Source organism: Excalfactoria chinensis, chromosome 4 (genome assembly GCF_039878825.1).
Source record: "Excalfactoria chinensis isolate bCotChi1 chromosome 4, bCotChi1.hap2, whole genome shotgun sequence".
In the NCBI taxonomy this organism is placed as follows: Eukaryota; Metazoa; Chordata; class Aves; order Galliformes; family Phasianidae; genus Excalfactoria; species Excalfactoria chinensis.
In genome coordinates this window covers 18858131-18877997 of record NC_092828.1, presented here as the reverse complement: position 1 = coordinate 18877997, position 19867 = coordinate 18858131, and the positions used below count along the sequence as shown (strand labels likewise).

Below are 19867 nucleotides of genomic sequence, written 5' to 3'. Positions count from 1 at the left end.
AAATCTAAAGGGATTTATTTCTAACATTTCTGTGCCAATTAGGCTATACTTATTTGCTGTTCTTCCTTCTCCCAGAGGCTACCCCATGCCACTGCAGAACACATATTTTACATTTTACTTATTTATTTATTTTCCTAGTTTCTTAGTAAATACATTTAAGTAAGTTTTTAAACCACCCATACTTGCTTCAGAAGAAATAGTGTTATGAACTGACTGACCAGAGTCCTGTCATATGATTAATATGCTAAATATTCTTGTCCCTCTAACTCTGGTATTGCTTTCTTTTTTGGCATAAACTAGATGATTTGCACATTTATGAACTATTAACCGTCTTCTATGCACTCCCCTCAGGAGGCTCAATAAAGACATGAAATTATTTCTGCCTAGGTCACATTTATTAATTTCAGTCTCTGCATAAGATTTACATTTTACTGCAGTGCAAGAGGGAGAAATGGAGCCAGGGTTAAAGGGGCGCATAAATTGTTAGCTTTCGCCAGTTTATATTATCCTCTCTTACCACTCTGCAGTTCAGGAAATTTATTTTATCTTCCTTGTAATCACCTTCCTGAATGCATTTGGTAAACTAGAAGAAGGAAGATAAAAGACAAAATAAACAAATATAAGGTCATGCCTTGCATATTACATCTAGTATAAAATAAACATGAAATTTTGATTGAAGTAACTCATTAAAATACTGCTACTGCTGAAAGGTTGAGGGTTATCTCATTTCAGTGTGATGTGGGAGATCTGAGGTCAGTTGGTGGGTTGAGTTCTCTCCATGACCATGCAGATTTAGATTTCTGGTTATGGGAAGAGGAATCTTTCTTGACACATTCATTACAGAAGACCAGATAATGTTAACTGAAAGCACAGTCAGATAAAGAAATTTGCAATGTCAAGTTTATTTAAAAGAAAGAAGAAAAAAAAAAAAAAGGAAAAGGGAAAAGGTGTTCTGTCCAGACCACGTTGACCATGTTTATTTGCAACATCAATCCTAACCTGTAACTAATGTAAACATCTAGAAACAGCATTTTGTGTTGGTCAGTGGGGAATTCTATGTAATAATTTGCAAAGTCTCTGTCAGGGGAATAAAAGTTTTAACTTTTCTTTCCACCCCTCCCGGGATATTTTTCACATATCACAGCTGATGCAAATCCCAACTAAATGGCTGCTTTGGAACTTGCTTTATTTTAAACAAAATAAGTAGTGTGTAAAGCAGAAGACAAACTCTGCTTCTCAGACGTTCTTTCTTGAGGATAGTTTGTTCTCAGTCTATTGTTATGCTGAGATGGATGATTTGACTCACACCTAGAAAGATCTGTAGCTTTTCATTTCACATGTTGCACTTAAACAGTGTTAATTATTTTGCTCTTCTCACCATAGATGATTCCCTGACACTTTAGGAAGTAAGAGTTCTAAACTTTTACGGGAAAAAAATAACAACCTTGCTGATAGCTGGAAAATTGTTATTCCGTAATGGAAATAACTGAGTTTTTATTCATATGTTACTATTTCTCTGCATATTAATGCTTTAACTATTCCTCAAGAAGAAGCTATTCTGAACAGTAATGGGAGTCAACTGCAATTATTACAAGTACCTTATTTCTGAAAGTAGCTGTATGTTGTCCTTAGTGTGAATAATTTCTACTGAGTTTCACTCTGTAAAGTAAATTCAGATACATCAGCAGCTAAAGAGGTGGCCAGTTACAAGACTGCATTCATTCTTGCTATGCAAAATATAGGTTAAATATGCAAGCTTGAATGTGTTTTAATCCAGTGAAAGTGGAAGAGTCTGTCACAGAAAGTACACTAGCAAGTGGGCAACCAGTTGAACATGTTATATTTTAATTTGCAGAGACAAAAATGACAAGCAATTTATTTACATAAAACTGTACAAAAGCAAATTAAATTATGTAAATATTTCATAAATAGAGGTGGACTAGCGTTTAATACATTTTGCCATGTTTAGCATAGTTGCGTGCATAGTGATTCATAATAAACAATGATAAATTGTTCTCTGCTTCACTATCAACATCCAAGTTGCAGAACAATAGTCAATGATTAATATTACAAACAGATCGTACCACACTGAATGCAAGTGCTTTAAAATTTAGGAAAAAGTTGTCTGAAAGCATACCCCAGGTAGCTGGTAAATATTGTCTTCTTTCTTGTGTTTATGCTTTTCTGTCAATAATACAATTTAAGTGATGTAATTTCATCTCTATTGCTATTTCATCTGCTTCATTCCTTAAGGAAACATTTATCACCAATGAAAGAAAAGTAAAAATATTTCATTGTTCAAGTTCTTACAAGTGTTTGGTGATAGCTGTGCTTATGGCAAATATTCAACTATACTCCATGCTTTCCTACACAACAACTTCCTAGGGTAGACTTTCAGTCAATCATCTGAATCCCATTTAAATTCTTCCCCCACATAAAAATAATGTTTACCATTTTTTTTTTATTTTTTTTTTCCTGAAACTCAGGCAGCAGGCCAGTCAGAAATCATATTGAATAAACATAGCGGATCTGAGATCCAAAATGAGCATTAGATTTTAGACCAAAGCTATTGAATTTTCTAATACATATAAAGTTATATATTAATGCATCAATCTATAAAGGTGCCCTAATGTAAAACACATGCAAAGCTCATTCGAGTTTACCATGGAAAGAAATAAAAGGATGATTTCAATACTGTACAACTGAAATGCAATGGCAGCAAAAAGCAATTAAAAAGAAATTGTCAAATTTCCTGGCAACATGAACTGGTGACACCTTGCTAAACAACTATAGTATAGACTGATCATTGCTCTCCAGGCTGCAGAATTAAAAACCAAATAAAGACAATCCCAGACCACCCACCCTCACAAAGATTAATTTAGAAAAACAAAACAAACAAACAAAAAAAACAACAAACAAAACAACCCTCAAGACATATTTAAACCACAGCACTGTGTTAATAATGTTTAAGACTGGTCCATTAACTGAGTTTGGCAAAAGACTTGTTTTTAAATATATTTATAATTTCTGAGAAAATAAACAGGTAAATATACAGGTTCAAAAAGATTGGGAATAGCCCCTTATCCCTCAGTGTCTAAACCCAAATACCACTCTACCATAATAACAGGTATAAAAGGCACAGTTGCATATTTTGCATTCACCCTAATTATTTTTTATAGTTTATTTATTTTTATACAAAAGCACTCTATTTATGGAGTGGCACCAGATTTAACCTATTTAAAATAAAAAGAGAAATACAAACACAAAGTATATTTGTGTGTCATGCCAGGTCAGAAGAGTAATCAGCATGTTAATAGTGGCTAGTTCTACTAGAATTGTTGTGAATACTTACAGTAGATAGAACTTAAAAAAAATTCTTTCACACCCACTTTAGTTCTAAGGAGATGCACACAGGTAAAGTATGTAATGACTGTCTTAATGTGGTGTGAAAATTGGTGAGTGACTGCTGATCCATTTAATCTGAAGATCTTCTATGACCTGAATTATTAGCATCATAAACAAAGGGTTTAACAATATATTGAACCAAGCTACCTATTTCTTTTGTGTGTGTAATTTTAAGTAAAAAAAATTATCAAAGGAAATTCTGTTGAACGTTTATTATGCAATTGTGTATTCTGTTGAAACGTGCAAGAAAAATGTGTATACATTACATAAGCATTTTAGAAGCATTTTTAAACAGGTACTTACAGATTATACAAAGCAGTAACTGCTCTATGCAGTCTCATAACAAAGTACTGGTTTGCATGTCTTCATATTACTTAAATAATTAAACATATGAATGTTCAATCATTATTAATCTTTGATTTTCTTTGTAAAATGTGCCCATTCATCATAACTGCTATACACAGTCTTATGTTACATGATGAAAGTAAACTTAAGAGAGAATGGAAAAGCCAGAAATAGCATCTCCTACTAAATGGACAAGTGAATTCAAAAGATAAATGTGATGAGTTGTATTGATTTAGCAACCTCTACTATAGGCTTTTTAAGGTTATTTCTAAGAAACTACCCAAAGCTACATTATGAATACAGTATCTAGAGAGCCATCTAACCATGCTTTAATGCCAGGTGAAACAGACAGGGATTAGAATACTTCTCCCTTTCTCAGACAGTGTCCTTCAATTGTCACTTTCATCTGAATGTCTGCGCTGTTCGTCATTATTACTGCAGCATCATCTAGGGACAAACTGGCTTAAGTTCTGCACATTTTGTAGCTTTTATTGCACAAAAACCTGTTTCATTTCCTCTTTCTTTCCTGAACTGCTCAACACGAGAATCATAGCCCAGAGCTCTTGCATACTGTAGACAGTTTGAATTCCTTCTGACTCATCTTGACCCACTAGGTGAGTATCATATCACATTGTTTATTTTCTACCTAGCCTAAATGTTCTGAGTCTTGACACTGCTTAGTATTGCACTTCACTTGGCTTTAATGCACTTGTGTTTCAAGAAAACCTGCATTACAGTTTTGATACAAATCAATCTGCAACACTGATGACAAAAGACTCAACAAACATTCCTTGTACTCTGAAAAGAAGGCTTTATATTTGAGTTGTGATATTCTCTTGTCATTGTATCACCACATTGTCCACCTTCATCCTACCAAGCATTCTCAATAACACAGCCTTCTAGCAATACTATTATTTTTTAATTTTGACTTCATAAAATCCCTGGAATTGTCAGTATCATACATGAAACATCTGCTGCAACACATCATGTCATCACAATAAAAAACTCCACATCATTTCCTTTGGGCATTCAACTGAACCACACTGGAAAAAATTTTGTCATCTGGGCTTGTAGAATGTGCTGCTGTGCAAATGTAACTGAAGGTGTGTTATGAGTACATGTGTATGAGTATATTAGTTTTCTATGCCAAGCCCCAATACTTAGCAGTTCCCCTGATCCATAGTGTGATCTTTGGCCTTTTTGTTATTACTATCTTCCCAGTTAGTTAGTCTTGTCCAAAAAAATGATTTCAAGAGTTTAACATTATTATGCTACGGTATATGTGTTACTAATTGTGTTTACATCGAAGTAATCATTACAGAGAACGAGAGAGGAGGAGAGAAAGAGATACAGCTAGAACACATTTGTTCTATGGATAAAACAGAACCAGAGTTCATGATTCATAAGAAAGTTTGCCATGTTTTGGACGGCAGTCTCAAGCTGAACATATCTCTGTCGCATCCAGCGTCAGATGAGAGGTGAGAATATTAAAGCTGTGGTCTTCACAAAGTGCTTATTAATGATTATTCCTTTACATTTATCTTTAAATCTGTATGGTTTCTGAAGGATTGTCCCTTGTGGGGATCAGCAATATTCAGATGATATGCTTTGAATATATTTTCCCTGACCTGTTATTCTCAACAAGTCAGATGACCATCGAGAAAATGAGTGGCTTAACTCATGCTTCTGCAGAGGAGAAACAATAATGCATTGTGTTCTTTTTAATCAAGCTCATTACTATGGGAGGAGTTTGCAACCATAGAGTTAGGGAAAAAAAAAATTGGTGAGGGGGGATTTGACATGCAAGTAACAACATTTTCTACATTGTACAGTATAGTCAGGCAGACAGTATAATTAAATGTCTGCTATGGAGGCAGAAGTGGCAAGCAGAGCTTATGTCTCTTTGGTGGCCTCCTCTATTTGTTTCTTTTTTTTTTTTTTTTTTTAATTGTTTTGATTTTAAGACTTTTCCCTCTTTTCTTGCTTAAAACATGAAAGAAATTCATTGCTGCTTTTTTAGCCTACAGGTAAACTTCTCTTCTAGTTAAAGTATTGACAGGAGATGGCTTATATTCCCCTGTCTGCGTAAGGGGGATATCTTCTGGATTGCCGTCTTCTTTTTTGCTGAAACTAGCGGCGCTGAAGGTCTCATAGGATGAGGTCAACTTTTTGTTAAGGAGGTTTCTGTTGCGATCGCCCATGAGGGAAGCTTCTCCATTGGCCAGCTTTTCCTGACTGCCCCGTTCATCAACAGGCATGAAAGTGGAGAGTTTTGGCTGGCTCTTCTGCTTTCTTTCAGGAGAAGTGCGAACTGGCATCCAGCAGGAGTCCGAGTGGCCATATTCATCACACTCTCGGGTACACTTCCCTGTCAGGGCTACATCTGGCAGAGGCCTTGAATCTGAAAGTAAAATAGAGTTGCCTTTACAAATGAATACTGAAATGTCTTCCAGTGAAAGTGAGAATCCTTAAATCTAAAAAAGATATTTTTAAAAGTCTTAATATCAATGTTGCGATAACTTCTTTAGCAATATCTTCTTTTAGGCTGCATATGCCCATACGCCAAAAGCATATTAGTACTTTAACCTAAATATTAAGAACTGAAAAGTAAAAATATTGTCAGTTACTATGTTTGTCAATGAATCTCAAAAGCAAAGTCAAATTTGGCATTAGTTACTGTTTGATTTTTGCTGTCTAACAGAGTCAACCAAGCACTTAATTCTCTGCTGCCAATTTCTTTGAAATTATTGAAAATAGCTTTCTTTAATTTTTATGGAACTTATGTGAAAGGAGTAAGGTTCTGGAACCTGCAAACTCTTATGAACATTCTTAATTTTTGGCGTGTGAGCAGGTCTGCAATTGACAATAAGATTCAAATTTAACACAAGGTGAATCTCTGGATGTATTTCTCACGGCATGGTGTTTGTTGTTAGGACACAGTATGAGTGCTACAATCAATGATTAGTAGGAGCATACAAAGAAACTGCAGTTGATTATGTGTAACCTAGCATGTACTGGTAATGCTGTTATACATGCTGTGTATGCAAAGTAGAGGTAAGGAGAATCTGAATGCTGCCTGAATTAGTACATTGACACTTTTCATGTGATGTGCTGTGTTAAAAGGTGTCCTGTTCTAGATCACTGCAGCTGCAGTGTACTTATTTTAAGGACTGGATAGGATGTTGAAATTCATTCTTTTCTTCACTTTATCCTACTTTATGATCTATGAGATATAAGTAAAGCTGACTACAAAGTAACAAGATGAATCAAAGTTAACAAGGAACAAAAATCAAAAAGTAAATTTAATTTTACCGCGTATTTTATATGACTTCCATATATTAAAACTTACATGATACAACTTCTAGGTTTCTTCTATAAATAATAATAATAATAATAATAATAATAAAAGCCAAAAAGGAGTAAGGATCTTCAACATAGAAATAAATAATAAGGTACTTCATATGGAATGCAGCCTTTTTTACCTTCCCAATATCCCACCCAAATTCGTGGGAACTGTAATTTTAACAGTCTTCCAGAAGTCTATTTAGTCTTAATTTTATTCCTTGAAGCTTGCCTACTTTTTTCTTTGATTTTTGCTGCCAAATGGCCCCCTGAACAGTGACAATTCAAAGTATGAAATCTATATACATTCATAGTTTATAGAACAAGAAAAAAAGACATTCCTGAGGTTTATTTCAAAAAAGAAAATCCTTTGCCTTTCTTTTGGTTTAAAATATATACAATAGATGCTAGCAGAGAAGTCATGTATCATTTCAGCATCTGCAGATGTAATCCTCATAAATCTCCAACAGCTCTTGAAAGTTGGATTTACATTCAACTCTTATTGATTCATTCATCCATTTACCTATTTCTTTATTTAATTATTCTTTGCAAGATTGTAAAAATGTGCAATACTTCGTACTTCAGTACATCACTGAACTCAATGAAGAAAACAGCATTGATGTCTATATAACAGTAATTGTAACCGAAATGTATAAGATAGGAAGGAGGGAAACAAAGTTGTTCTTTGTTTTGTTTTGTTTTGTTTTCAGTCATACTTTTTTTAAGACTTCTGCAGTTAGATTCAGCCATGACTACTACATTTGTTTCAATGAAGAATACAAACGCTATGGACAGTTATCAGTTATGTTTTCAGATACCTGTGTTCTGGAGATGCTCACAAAAGACAGGGAATGTAACAGGAAAATTGGCTATTATTTTTCTGCTAAATCCAATATTATTCTGTCACACCCTAAAGGTAAGATGCATAATTAACTGCTGAGCTGTATCTAATGTGCTTTGATATTTAAACAAGAAAACTGTTCTGATCTATCTAAAATAAAGCAAACCTTCTTTCCACCTCAATCTTTATAAGGTTTTCAACTAACACCTTATTTCTGCTTATTTCTGAACAATGACCATTAAACATTATGCTTGCTACTACTATTAAGTTATTACTCTGGAAGAATGTGAAAAAATACAAGAGAACTGTTTGACCTTTACTTAAAACATGAGCGTGTGTTAATTGAAAAATATTGCTATTAGCTTTTTGTTTGTTGGTTGATCTTGAAACTGATAATGTCTCACAATATTTGAAGGTTTCTTTTTAGTGCAAATAAGTCTTAACCCAGCAACACTTGGGTTGCTAAAAATCTACCCCATGCTAGCTGAATCATATGCATGAAAGTTTACTGTTTTGCATTGTTCTGTTTACATATTTACTTCTAGACAAATGCAGAATTCCTTATTGTAAAATAAAGCACAAAACATCTTGTGAAATTCAGCTTTACAGTGCAATGTACTGCTTTATTATGCAATATCCTGTAAGTAGGAATGTAGCTCATTCATCCTCTTATTTTTTTTTTTTTTTAAATAAAGCTAATCTGCATACCTAGAAAGGAGCTCAAAGAAACTGGATGGAGGAGGAAGCCAAACATCCTCCCAGGATAATCAAGACTCATAACAGGGGCCACTGCCTAGGCTCAATGGAACAGTGGCAGATGGGAATCCAAATCAAGGACTCCAGAGAAACAACCACTCTGTCTGGGCCCCTCCCTGGGCTATTCCAGCAGAGCCATCTGCCCTGTTGTCTGGGAATGAAGCCAATGGCCATGAGTCATCAGCAGCTGATCTGATCATCTTTCAGTCTAGGAGGGATTGCTGTCATGGGATTTAGGACATGATATGGGATGCAGAAGAAAAGCAGTTGGGGATTGTATGGGACTTCATTATCAAATGTTTAGGGGAAGGATCAGAGATGGAAAAATGGGTTGAGGGAAGGCAGACCTGTATTTATATTTTTACGCATACAATCCTAAAATATAGAATCATATATAATCCAACTGCATATATGTATATATATAGTATATCATATATATACACACACACACATATATATACATATATGATATATATACATATATATATATATCATTGTTTGAGTTGGAAGGCACCTTTACAGGTCATCTAGTCCAGCTACCTAGCAATGACCTTCAGCTAGATCAGATTGCTTAGAGCCCCAACCAGCCTGACCTTGAATGTCAAGTCAACCACTACCTCTCTGAGCAGTCTATTCCAATGCCTCACTGTAACAAATTTTTTCCTTATACCCAGTCTAAAGCTCCTGTCTTTTATTTTGAAACCATTTTTCCTTGTCCTATTACAAGACCCTTACAAAAAAGTATGTCCCCTTCTTTATTCTAGCCCCCCTTCTGATACTGTTGCTATAAGGTGTCCATGAGCCTACTCCAGATTGAATATAGTGAATATTTATAGTAAATATGTGTATATATGTGTAATATATGTAGATGCATTATATACACACATACAGACACATACTCACTATTGATCTCCAATGGTGTTGAGCAAGAGAGACGAGTAGAATAAGTAATTCTACTGGTACCATTTGTTTTTGAGTTGTTCTGTGTGGCTTTGATATGCTAGCTGTGTCTATGTGTGGCATAAAATTGTGCTCTGTGCACATGCCTGCTGGGAACATGTCGTCAGCTTTGTTACTGGTTGAACCCGCGGATATTGAGCTGCAGCATCCTTGCCTCCTGTGGGCTCTTGGTTCCTGTGAGATAATTTTCCTCTAAAACATCCTTCAGTTAGCATTTGGCACATACAGTTAATGTAGTCTTCTAGTCCACTGCTTTCTTGCATCTGTTTTAAGAGCTTAAATCAAGATGGCATTTAAACCCGCATTTAATCTAACATGCTAATAAAACCTGTTTTCTGCTCTTCTGTTTAAAAGATGGATATAACTTCCGCACTTGGTGGTGAGGTGTGGGGTACGAGTAATTTTTTTCTGTCATTTCTGTCTTAGTTATATCAGAAGATGAGTTATACAGACAGTGCTTTAATAACTATACTATTAGAAATACCTAAACTAGTCAGATGAAGACTAGGGTACCTCTTATACACCCCAGTAGATAACAGAGATTTAACCTTCTTTACAAATAAAACACCACACAGCTTTAACTACAAAGTAATTAAATGTACTTTTGCTAAATCTCTGAACAGATTGACCTTCTTTTGCAGACTAGTGACCTTTAGCGTCTGTTTTCACATTATCTAACCAGGGTTGTGAGCAATCTCTGAGTCTGAAGGGGAAAAAAAAAAAAAAAAAAGAAAAGTTTTCTCCTCTAAAATAATTTGCACCCAAACATATATCTAAATAACATGATTTTAAAATACTCAACATTTTAGAAGATAGACACTTCAACAGCAATCACCCTGCTAGCTGACAAATCTAACAGAATAAGACACAGCAAAGAACTAGTTATCACAGTTGGCAAATCATCAAAGAAGAGAATAACAGATTTCTAAAACAGTAATATATCTTGAAACAGATTCAGATATATACTTAAAATGCCACTTATTAACAAATTTCATCACACTGTTAATTACTAAGAAAATAAACCTGGAAGGATGGCATTTCTCATCATATAGACATTCACAGATTTTGAATTTAGTTTTTAGCTGTTTGTACAGCTAATAGAATATTCAAATTTAAGCACTCTATACAAAAAGTTACCTTTAGAAGTGAATATCAAAGAAATCAAATTTCACTTGTATCTGCTCAAACTTGAGCTTAAAAAGAATGGAGAACATTGACTACGGGGTCCCAAAGAGGAGGAGGACTGCAGCCTACTTTCTTATTGCATCTCATGTAAGACTATACCAAAAATTTTGCAGTGTTAAATGATAATTATCATTTAAAAATAAAATAAAATTTACTACTGATTCAACAACTCTTTAAGAATCAATTGCTAAGTTCTGAGAAATTTTCCATAAAGCTCTGTATGAAAGCATGTAAATGAATGGGGTTATTTATATGCATGATCATGTTTCTATTGATTGTAGCTAGCTGTTGCCTTAGGACTTGAAGGATTGCTTGTTATAAAAGTAAAAAAAAATAAATAAATTGCAGGCATCTAGCATGGTAGTGCTGAGAGGGGAAACAATGATCATTGACCGTTTAATCCCCAAAAGCTAACAACTAAAATACTCCACCCAAATAATTTTCTGTTATGTTCTCTTTTCCCATTTCTGAAGAGGGTCAGTGAGGTCAGTGTACGTGAACAAGGACAAAGTATTATGAATACAGTAGTTAATGAGAATGTTATAAATTATGTGATTAAATGTACACACATACATACTGCAAAATTACAGTCAAAGCTGTACACTCACTCTGGCTCCAAGTTTTTCTTCTACCCATTCTTGTATAATATATTTTAAGAGAAACCCACTCTTAGCAATTAGACCTGATATGGTTCCAGAATATGCTGTATTTCTGAGGAAGATGTAAGGGGCTTTTCATTTTTACATCTTTTGTAAATCACACACAAAACCTACAGGCTTTATACTCAAGTAGTCTAAGGTTCTGTTCCATTTACTGATCCTGGAAATATAAATCTCTTCAGAGCAATACTGACTTCCTATCCATCTGCAATAGCCTGAACATTCCCAGAAATAAGAATTCAGCACCAAGAAAGTATTCCTAGTTGTAGACTTTTTCTGGAGTACATCACTGGAAAGGTCACATAATACTACAGTAGTATGAAAGTACTTTAAACCACACAGCTTGGTCCATGTGATCTGAAGAGTCACTGTTAGATGGTGTGCTGAATTGCATCTATTACAAATCAATGGCTGCATGCAGATTTTGCTGCTATTCCCCATAATAGCCCTGCATGTTTCCAGTTATTGAAAGTCTGTGAAGAATACCTGTTCAGTAGTTTGAGTCTATGGTGAAAAAAGGGAATAACTACTCATTTACAAAAAGAACAGCCACTGTGCTTTGGATGTGTCACTTTTCACCCCACATTTTCCTAGGCTATGTACACAAATACATTACATTCAGAGTGCTACACAAAAATTCAAGTAGAACACCACCAAAGCCATATAACTGGGCAAGAGTTCATCTACATAGCTTTTATGTTAAATGGCTATCTGTTTTATGAGATGTATGACTGGAGAAACAATAGAGCTCTTAAATCATCACAAGTATTGACTACATGATCAGAGAACAATAATGCAGAAGAGAGGGCACACATTGTAGAAATTCATGTTTTAAGGGGAAAAAAAGCACTGAACTACAGACAGCTACAGCAGCACAGTCTTTGAAATTCCTGCCTCCTAATTGCATTAATTCAGGAACTACACTCTGTTAGTGCTGTGGTATATTCCTGACATGCCAAGACACTATTAAAACACTTAAACATGTTTGAAGGCATCAGCGACTTCTTTCTCCACACCTTAGGCTAAATACAGTTAAACAGCAATTGAACATATCTCAAGAAGCATTTAGTGCCCCAAGGCTTGGACTGCTGTCATTCTGAATGTGGCATTATCATGTGCTGCAGAGACAGTGCATGCTATCTCTAAAGCAGTCTTTCTGAATAAAGTCAAACATAGATCCACTGTTTGAAACATGCCAATTGCACTGAAGTAATTAATATATTAATTGCGTTTGGACTAAAACAATTTCAATTATATTGTGCAGAATTCTGAAATGCTTTTCAGTGCTTGAGAAACGTTTCAGAGGACAGAAAGTTTTATACGTGCATTAATTGAATTAGTAATATAGTGAGAGGAGGTATGATGATAGGATACAAAATAATGTATTTTGAGCCCTTTTATTCTGTTCATACTTAAGGAAAAAGGATCACAGAATGAAAATGAGAACTTAAAGAACTTTACTTGAAATGCAGTATGCATCTTACACCCTAAGTATTCTATCTATAAACAATTCCAAGGACCAGCAAGACTCAGTGAAGTAGTGTACCAAAAGTTCAAGAATTTAGCTGATTTTAAGTGAGAGCATAGCTGAATTTTCAAAACAAATGTGAAATGCTTTGCTCTTTATCACTAAAATTAATTCAAATAAATAAAGCATCACTATAAGACAAATACTTGATTCTTTAACATTTGAATACCTTAGAGAGAATGAGAATGCACTTCAAGGAGAAAACACTATTTTTCATGTACCAAAAAGATTTATGTAGTAAAGCAAGGGAGGGAACAATCTATTTTGTGTGACAAATCAGGCTAGAAATAATAATTAAATAAATGAAAAACCTTTGAGGATAAATATAGTGATGAAAGGTTACAGACTTTCTACCATTGGGATATTTTTAAGAACACCTAGAAAAACTTCCTCCAGGGGTAGCATAAACAATGCTAATCAGCTAATCCTAGCTTGAGAAAGGATAGATATACAAAATGACCTCTAAATGTTCCATTCAGCACTGCAGTTCTGTTAATGTGATTACTAACACTTATCTACTTTGGTCTCAACATCCGTAGCTGTTTCTCTTCAATAATTTAGATGAATAAAATGAATAAAATAAATTAGCATTTAACAAATGAGTTGACTGAATGAATACAGAAAGAAAAAGTTAGTAATGAAAAAGTTAGTAATATTAGGAAACAACAACAACAACAAATCCAAAAAACCAATGCTCTGACACCCATTAAGCCTGAAAATGGTTTAATGAGTTAATGAGTTTAATGGTTTAATGTTTTGTTTTGTTTTGTGTGTGTGTGTTTTTTTTTTGTTTGTTTGTTTGTTTGTTTTTTGTGACAAACACAAGTTGTTCTGTTACAGGCCAGAGTCATATTAATCAACTGGTTGTCAGTATAGAATATAATGTAGGTTGCATACAGTATAGTAAGGGATATCAAATTCAAAATAAAGAATTCTACAGAAATACTATTTTATCACTTGATTTTGCATTACTTGGTAATACAAAAGAAAGCATACCAGAAACACATAGCTTTCTCTCATTTAGTTTGTTTTTATCTCATAGTTGTGGCTGTTTTATTTCATTTTGTTTCAGAAGACCAATAGCACATGTATAATGAATGAGAATTAAGAAGTACAAGTTTATCTATACAAAATACACCATCCTGAACTTAAATTCCCTAGATTTTCATTTTCTTGATTTAAGTGTAATTGCTGCAAGCCTCATAATCCCTTTAAATCCTTTGATAGCCTGACTTATTTCTATCAGTGAAATGGCAATGTATCTTCTAGAAAAGTAGGACTTTGCGTGGCTTCCTGAAGTAGCACAGACATTAAGATGTAGGACATATTTAAGCTGTCTAATTGTTCTGCCAATCGGATACTGAAGTATTAATCTGCCACTATGTCATATTACATACCTTTATTTTTTTCAGTAAAACATGTCAGTGTTTAACAAACTTTGAGCTGAAACAATTCTTAGAGCAATTAGAATGTCAGCTTTTTAAAGATGACTCAAGAAAAGTCTGCATCAGCACTCAAAAGTCAACATAATTTCCTTGATAATGATACCAAAGTGATGGGACCACAGGAGCTTGGAGGGAAGAGTACCTATCTAGCAGCCATTATTAGCTTATCTATCTCAGCTGTATATTGTGCTACCAATTTATTTCTTGGTATTATTTTGTTCTTCATTTTCTTTATTAGAAATGGATGCCAGGTAGGGAAAACACTGGTTTTGCTACAAGAGAGATAAGAAAGATTACACGATTTTTCACTTCACTGCAATTTATGCCCATCCCATCCATAAGGAAACTTATGGGAGTTACTACCATTTTTTTAGAGGGTATTAACAAATACATTTTATCCATTCAGAAATCTCAAAAGATGTTGAATACTATTATATCTCAAGGATATTTCATATCTATCTCAGAGAATACTCAGTAACCATACTGAAAGGTGAAAATATAGGTTAAAAGCTTAAGTTATTGAAAAGAAACATACATCCTCACTCACGGCTGCATAACAGTTTACCAGAACAAATAGAAGGAAAAAAAAAGAAAAAACTGAATCAGTTGTGACTACAGACAAGAATTCAAAAATTCAAACTGAAATGAAGTTTTGCTTCAATACAACGTTTTCACTCTTTTGTAACATCCAATGAGTTATTTTTTTCTTACAGAGTTAATCTGCACAAGGTACTTAATTGAACTGATTGTCTTAGTAAGGCCATTGCATTCTTGAATTCATACAGTTCTACTTTCTACAGCAATACATTGCTATATTCTGAGTGTTATTTCATTACTGCACATACAGAGTAAAACATTATGTAATATCATATGTTAAATATTAGTGATTTTTTTTCATTAAAAAAATAAAATAAAATTAATTACTCCTTTTCTGAAGAGGTCTGTGTGACCCATATATTTTTTATAAGTCACAGACCCTCAAAGTTAAAGCTAAAGCTCTTTTTACTTATATTACATTATTTTCTAAAATGAGGAGGGGAAACTTAAAATACTCAATGCTCTGCATGCAAATTATTCTCTAAATAATGTAGAGCTCAGCTTGAAGCAGAAACAAATATCTGGTGATATCTTGTGACTACTTGTCTTTTTAGCAACCATCAAAAAGAAGTTTTGTTGCAAAATGAAAAAAACTTCTACCACAGGACACTCCATCTAGACTTTTATGCCAAAATAACAGAACCTTATCGTACACAATGGAAAAAAATATTCACTCAGTCTGTGTATGCCATACATATTGCTCAAAAAAATAAACAAACTTGTAATTTTACACAATAATATTAAGAAGAGCTGAGATATAAAACCAAATTCAATTGAATTGAAAAGTGCAAAGAATGTATTTTCAGTACTTTAGCAGAGCCTCAAGATACATGATCCACATGAATGCTAAAAATAGAAATAAAAATATACTTCTATTAGTGCACATTTTTCTGTTTGTCTAATGTGTTCTCTTGAATAAATGAATTAAATTTCATAATACATAGTGCTTTATCTTCCTTTATCTAATCTTCATAAAGCACAATACAAATACAATGTCATACAATTTAGGTGAAAATGGTAATGTTTTCACCTTTCACATATAAATGAAATATTTTACTGATTAACTAGTTATTGAGTCATAGCTTTTATTGTGTCTCAGTGGTTTGAGCCAGTGTCACTCTGATCTTTATACCAATTATTCTCTAACTCGCATTTTTTTTACTAAGAAGGGGTAAAATCTATTCCTAAGTAATGCCCACTTAAGTCAGACAGAAACTATTTTTTTAATAAATACCAATTTATTCATATTTTTCATAAGTACTAATTTTTCTCACTGAGATGATGCAGGGGAGAGGGAGTGGCTTTCCTTCCTTCTTTCTTTCTTAATAGCAAGTGGAAAAATGTTCACACCTCAAAAAATGTAGACACAAATAGAGAAAGATAATGAATCTCTCAATATGATTTATATCCTGCTCAAAGGGATTTATTTTCATTAATTTTTTATTGATTTTTTGAGCTGTGTGTGCAGATTACTGCCAGTGAATTAATTACAAACATCAGCTCAGATTGGTTACACACTTATGACAGATTAATCTGGGTTATAGTCCATTAGTAATTAAGCACAGCACTAATTCCCCTTGTGCATGTACAGTAGATGGACTGTAATCATACACTTGCATCATAGTGATGTTATAAAAAAAGATTAGAGAGAAGTATCACTTTATTTTGAATGATTTAGCTGATGGAAAGAATAGAAAAGGTCTGACTGACACAAAAACGGAAGAAAAAAAATCAAGTTTTACTAGTAAATGTAGGTCTAAAGCTCTAATAGCCATCTCAATCAATCCTTCTAATGGGAGTGGGTATCGAATGAAGCCTGTAGTGCATATGACCCCTTGCCTTGACCTTGAGTGACCTACAGAATTTAATTCATCAGCTAGAGGAGGTGAAGTAAAATTTTTAACTTACAAGTGGAATCGAGTCTTGGTGAACTGTAATATTTAAGTCGATGTATTAGCCATAACTCACTCATTCCTTATATGAACATGCTGTGTTTTTGATTGCTTCGCTAGCTCCTGCGTAAGATTTTCTTCAGACTTCCTAAACCACTTGACTAAACAGTTGAGCACATTCCTCTACAGGTCCTTTGAGATATTCCTCCAAAATGTGAGTTATTTCCTAGCCATACTGTAAAGAAGGAATCACTTCTGTCAGAGGTGACTCCAGATGAAGCACTCTTTAATGAATCCATTCTCTTGGTTTAAGAGCATTTAGTACTGCAGTTTCTCTTTTGCATTTTGCAGCACTTTGGTAAGTTTTCACTCAACCTAGTTGCTGATGTATACATTTATGCCTAAAATTAAATAAGTTTAAGTCTCACAAAATATTGTTATTCCTCAGTTTGTGACATCTCCAGATTTTTGAAGAAATATAGTATGTATATTTTGGACTACAGCTTCATAGCTTTTTGAAGAATTAACCAGAAAATGAAGAGATTAGGGTTTTATATGTATATCTTGATTACAGTATCAGAAAATAATGTCATTTTCTTGATTATCTCTGGTATAAATCCATAGTCTCCTTTCTGCTAATCTATTCAATATCAGCTGCAGTGGCCAGAATCATTTAGTAATGGTTGCTCTGAAAATCTGAACAAAACATGGCAATCTAATAGTAAAGGTGTCAAACACAGGAGGCAGGCAGAACACAAGAATATTAAAAGATGAAAAGAAATTTTTCAGAGTGAATCAGACAGAAATATTACACAATCTGCAGTTCTTATCTAACCTTATCTAACACACAAATACTGTAAATGAGGAAGAAGTAAACTGGAGGCTTTGGTTATTATTTCAAACATTTTTAAAACAAATTTATTGTTTTTCTTTTATGAAACTGCTTTCTATTTCCATCACAGTGGGGAGTACAAACATATTAGGTTGTAGATTGCATACTCTGCCCAGGAATAACTCTTCCAGGTTATTTATAATATAGTTTCCAAAAAGGAAAATATTCAGGAAAAAAGGTTTCCTACGCAGTGTTTTTATCTCTGATGTCTTTCTAAGAGTATAACAGAGATGTTATTTGAGACTGCAGTACTTGTGAATGTAAAGCACTGTTCAGTGGAGTACTGCTATTCTTTTCATGTGATAGATTGACTATTAGATAGTACAAATGTCTTTTACTTAGGTCAAATTTTAAGTTTCAACTTGAAAACAACTGTGTCCAAATATCAGTCCCCTAAGCAACCACTGTTATCTATGAATTGATGAAATAATGATTCTAGAAGAACTATTAAAAAGAATGGAATCTTCCTGAAACTCTTCATTCTTTCCTACCAGAAACTAGAAATCACGACTAGCTAATTCTTGGTCCAGGAGTGAGAAGCAGAGAGAGTTCATGGTCATATTTGAGGTCCCTTAGTAAACAAAATACTTCTGATTTTTTGAACCATTAGTGAATAAACTTACAGTCCACAGTGGTGAATACTCATGATTAGTTTATTAAATTTAAAGTTAGTTAATTTAATTGGACTCACAGCCTATAACTATATTGCCACACACAGATTTATTCTATTTTAAATCACAAATGAGTGAATGACTAGATGAAAATAAAAATTATCTGTTTACATTTGAGTGATAGTTTTAAGTGTTAGGAAAGGAATTGGAATAATTAATGTTCCCTCAAAACATTTTAACAAAAAATACTTATTAAAATTAACATAAATTTCACTCTTCTCTTTGCATGAACATATTTTGAGGATCCTAAATTTTGTTAGACTTCTTTTTTTAGATTTATGCATATACTCAAATCCCTTTCCCATCAGGTATGTAAAAACTGACTAAATATGTAGGATTGCAATAAACTGCAGAACAAAGTCTCAGTGCATGCTGTACCCTACATAAATATGAAGTATAAATGCCTGTGTTCTGAGTTTTGTTAAACTGATTTTGTGCAGCTGCAAAAGTATTTTATGAGGTTTTCTCTGTTTCTGGTTACTAATGCTTTTCATCAGTGAAAGTAGAGAGGATACAAAAAGAGGTCAAAATTGACAGCAAAACTGAATCAGGGCTTCTCATGCCAATGAAATAATGAAAAACAGCACTGTTCTTACAGCAACAATAATGAATATAAATAGACAAAAGACTCTGAATGGCTACTGAGAGAGAGAGCATCCATTTCAAGAAAAAATCTTTTCCTGCCATCACAGATAGCTTTGTGAACTGGCTAAATTAGGATGCCCTTTAAACAATTTTCATGCTTCAAAAAATGTCTGTGAAAGACAGGTCTCCTTTATTTTACTTTAAGGGATCCGATTTAATAGGCTGAATCTTTATCATATTTTCTACACTTTTAATACTCATGTCAATCATTTCAAGATAAAATCTCTTATCTCATTTTTTACATACTTCAGTACTTACTATAAATTTTTTTCCTCACCCTCAGATTTATTGTCTCAAGCACACATATCCCTCTTTCTCTATGGATAACATTAGAAAAATGCAGCTACTGGCCAAATTATTGTCAAAGGATAATAAAGATTTGCAAAACTCTTCTATCTGTTTGAAAACTAAATCCCTAAGTAAATGTATAAATCTGCATCGAAGTCATTTACTAAAATAGTTGTATATATTTGGTTTGCTTCTTATGCAAAAAGATGGACAATCCACCCAAGAAGGATTAAAGAAACACGTTTCTCCACTTTGATGAGTGATACCACTTTATAAAACCACAAGTTTAAAAGACATTGTAGATATGTTGTCTGTCTTCAGGTGATTCTGTGAATTTAATATATTTTACAGATTGTTCAAGAGAAAATATCAAACATTTAAAATTGTTTGAAAATAAGTATATCTATCTTCTCCTG

General features: G+C 33.6%; 1 protein-coding gene across 8 annotated transcripts in view; it reads right to left on the bottom strand.

Annotated features, from left to right (window-relative positions):
* Positions 1–1821: 1821 nt before the first annotated feature.
* Positions 1822–19867, bottom strand: part of PCDH7 (protocadherin 7) — a 257102-nt gene continuing 239056 nt past the window's right edge. For 6 of the 8 annotated variants that reach the window (XM_072334494.1, XM_072334498.1, XM_072334500.1 and 3 more), the window contains one exon: positions 1828–6151. In XM_072334494.1, the coding sequence (XP_072190595.1) occupies positions 5772–6151 (380 nt within the window). In that variant the 3' untranslated portion in view covers positions 1828–5771. Of the gene's footprint in view, positions 6152–19867 lie in introns of all 8 variants that reach the window. The other 2 variants (XM_072334493.1, XM_072334496.1) reach the window with 1 other exon arrangement.